This window comes from Nicotiana tabacum, chromosome 9, assembly GCF_000715075.1.
Source record: "Nicotiana tabacum cultivar K326 chromosome 9, ASM71507v2, whole genome shotgun sequence".
Classification (NCBI taxonomy): Eukaryota; Viridiplantae; Streptophyta; class Magnoliopsida; order Solanales; family Solanaceae; genus Nicotiana; species Nicotiana tabacum.
The window spans coordinates 49,147,999-49,151,349 of record NC_134088.1 but is presented as its reverse complement, the minus strand read 5'-3'; the positions used below and the strand labels follow the sequence as shown (position 1 = coordinate 49,151,349).

Below are 3,351 nucleotides of genomic sequence, written 5' to 3'. Positions count from 1 at the left end.
GTGCAGAAGAGTAGCATGAGTACATCACAACGGTACCCATTAAGTACCAAGACTAACCTCGGTCGAGTAGTGACGAGGTCAGGTCAGGCTCACTGGTAAATAATAAATAAGGCAGGAGAATATACAGTATAATAAGAGACTAGAATTTAACAAAAGGAAACACAACAAGGCAATAGTACAACATACAGGGGTAAACAACAGGGGATCTCCCGAGATACCATCTCGTAGTCCCAAAATAATTATACAGGGAGAACTCCCGAGGTACCGCCTCGTAGTCTCAAAATTAAATATACAGGGAGAACTCCTGAGGTACCGCCTCGTAGTCTCAAAAGTAAATGTGTAGGGAGAACTTTCTAGGAACCGCCTCGTAGTCTAAAAAGTAAATATAGAGGGAGAACTCGCGAGGAACCGCCTCGTAGTCTCAAAAGTAAATGTGCAGGGAGAACTCCCAAGGAACCGCCTCGTAGTCTCAAAAGTAATCACACGGCTCAAACCGATAAATACAACAGTTAACAGCAAGATTTCTATAGTTATACTAATAAAGAACAAGGAAAAGCAAGAAAAATCAACTAGGCATGCTTCGCAGAGTTCAAATAAGCAGTTAAAGCACGTAGACATGCGATATTAGACTAAACAGGATAACTACCCATATTGGAATAGCTCAATTAAGAATGAAAACAGACTAATACTCATTTAAACGGTATAACTCAAATTAAAGGAAAAACATGTTGCTATTCAGTAAAATAAATCGGGTTATACGACAATAGCTCGTGTACGTACTCGTCACCTCACGTATACGGCGCTCACATATCACAACAGTACCAAATCTAAGGGGATTTCCCCCACACAAGGTTAGTCATGCCACTTACCTCGAACCAAGCTTAAACAATCGGTAACAATGCCTTTTCCACGAATATCCGACTCCGAATGGCCCAAATCTAGCCAAAATCAATTACATAGCATAAATACAACTATAAGAAATTAATCTAATTAATAAAATCAAAGCTAAAGCAAGAAATTAGAAAATCGCCCCAAAAAGTTGACTCGGGCCCACATCTCGGAATCGAGTAAAAGCCACAAAATATGAACACCCATTCACTCACGAGTTCACTCGTACAAAAATTATCCAAATCCGATATCAAAATCCCAATCAAAACTCAAAATCTTAGTTGAAGAACTTCTCCCACTTTTCCCAAATTTTCAACCCAAATCCAAAATTAAAGGATGGAATTAATGATAGATTAGTGGTATATAACCAAAACAAGTGAAAAATCATTACCCAATCGATGTCTCTGAAAATCCCTCAAAATCGCGTTCAAATCCGAGCTCCCTATCTCAAATTTTGATAAAAATGGCCAACCCTCGTTTTTGGAAACTTTAATACTGCCCAGACATTTCCTTCTTTGCGAACGCGGCCATACCCTCATGTTCACGAAGCACAAATTTACATCGGCCCAAAATCCTCCATCGTGAATGCGATGCCCTTGTTGCGAACACGAAGACCACTCAGCTCGACCCCACGCGAACGCAGGACAAACGTTGCGAATGCATAGGCAAAAAGGGCCTGGGGACCCAGTTGGCCAATACCTCTACGTGAACGCGGGACCTCCATAGCGAATACGTAGACCAAGTACCTCAGTGCTTCGCAAACGCGGGACCTCCATCGCGAACGCAAAGCACAAAATCTCGCCTGCCTCCAGTTCCTCTTCACGAACGCGAAGAAGGAAACCATAACAGAAGAACACCAGAAATCTGCAATCTCTCATAAGTCCAAAATGATCCGTTAACCACCTGAAATCAACCCGAGGCGACCTCAACCAAACATACCTACAAGTCCTAAAATACCATACGAACTTAGTCGAGCCTTAAAATCACATCAAACAATGCTAAAAATACGAATTGCCCTCCAATTCAAACTTAATGAACTTTGAAACTTCACTTCCATTCACAGTCCGGACACGCTCCTAAGTCCAGAATCACCTAACGGAGCTAACGAAATCGACAAAATTCTATTCCAGAGTCATCTTCACATAGTTCCGACTACGGTAAAAAATCCTAAGACTTAAGCTTCCGTTTAGGGACTAAGTGTCCCAATTCACTCTGAAACCACAACAACAACCTCCCGGCAAGTCATATAAGCAGAAAAAGATAGGAGGAAAGCAGTAAATAGGGGATCGAAGCTATAACTCTCAAAACGACCGGCCGGGTCATTACAAGTCATTTTGAATTCAAACTAAGAAACAAAAAAATAGACAGTTAGTTTACAAACTAAGAATCCCGAGAAAATTATTCTAGATTACAATTAGTTTTTTGAATGAGTGCATGTAACCTTATTGTATATAATCAATTATTATTTTTCCTGTATTTTTTTGCATAAGGATGAACTACTGCTGAATATGTGCAATTTGTTCTGTTATGCCCATATCTTTTGAAACGACCACATCTTGATTCCTTCTTGAATTATGTACAGGAGACATGTCGATTCTTCTGTCTTCTTCCTAGCATAACTTTTGCATCCGGAGGCTTAGTGATTTCTGATTTAATAGTATCTGGTATAACCCATATTGTTGAATCACCTACAAAATTTACTTGCCCTTCATATGTTTTCAACCAAAATTCTCTTGTATAATAGGCGGAGTAGAAAGCCGATATCTTTTGATATATACTGTCAATTGCAGCAATTGCATGTTCACAGAGTATCTCATCTAGCTGAAATTCAGAACAATCACATGTTCTCTTGTCTAAATCAACAATAAATTCCATACCCCCTTCTTTGACTTTGAATTTTAGTCTATCAATCGGCAATACTCTAAATGTAAAAGCTGGTTTAATTTTGTCTTCCAATGTTGCTTCTGCCCAGTTTGATATTTCACGGAATATTCCTTCTGCTGTTGTCCTTCTTTCATAGAACCAGATTTGCAATTTTTCTTGTATGTAATCCATCATTGTTAAAAGTGGCAATTCTCTTGCACGTCTCAAAACATTATTCATTGACTCAACAATGATTGTTGTTAGCATATCATATCGTGATCTTGGACAATATGAACGAGCCCATCTTCCTGGTGTTTCCTCCATTAAATAGTCGATTGTTTTCTTATCAACAACAGCTATTTGGGACATAAAGTCATCAAATTCTGATTGAATGTATACTCTCGCAGCACTTTGAAACAAGTTTATTACAGTGTTTCTCACTCTTCTTTGCTTTAAACTCTTCTCTAAATGATATATTCAAATATCGTGGTAGCACTCAGGGAAAACTTTTGCAATTCCATTTGCAATGGCCTTGTGTCAATCTGACAAAAACATTAAATCTTTACGAATGCCCATTGCTTTTCTTAATTCTCTGAAGTA

The 3,351-nt window shown here is 38.9% G+C and overlaps 1 protein-coding gene across 1 annotated transcript; it reads right to left on the bottom strand.

Annotated features, from left to right (window-relative positions):
* Positions 1 to 2,460: 2,460 nt before the first annotated feature.
* LOC107779284 (uncharacterized) lies at positions 2,461 to 3,075 on the bottom strand. Its single transcript, XM_016599676.2, has one exon. The coding sequence runs from the start codon at positions 3,073 to 3,075 to the stop codon at positions 2,461 to 2,463; it is 615 nt and encodes a 204-aa protein (XP_016455162.2).
* Between the last annotated feature and the right edge of the window lie 276 nt (positions 3,076 to 3,351).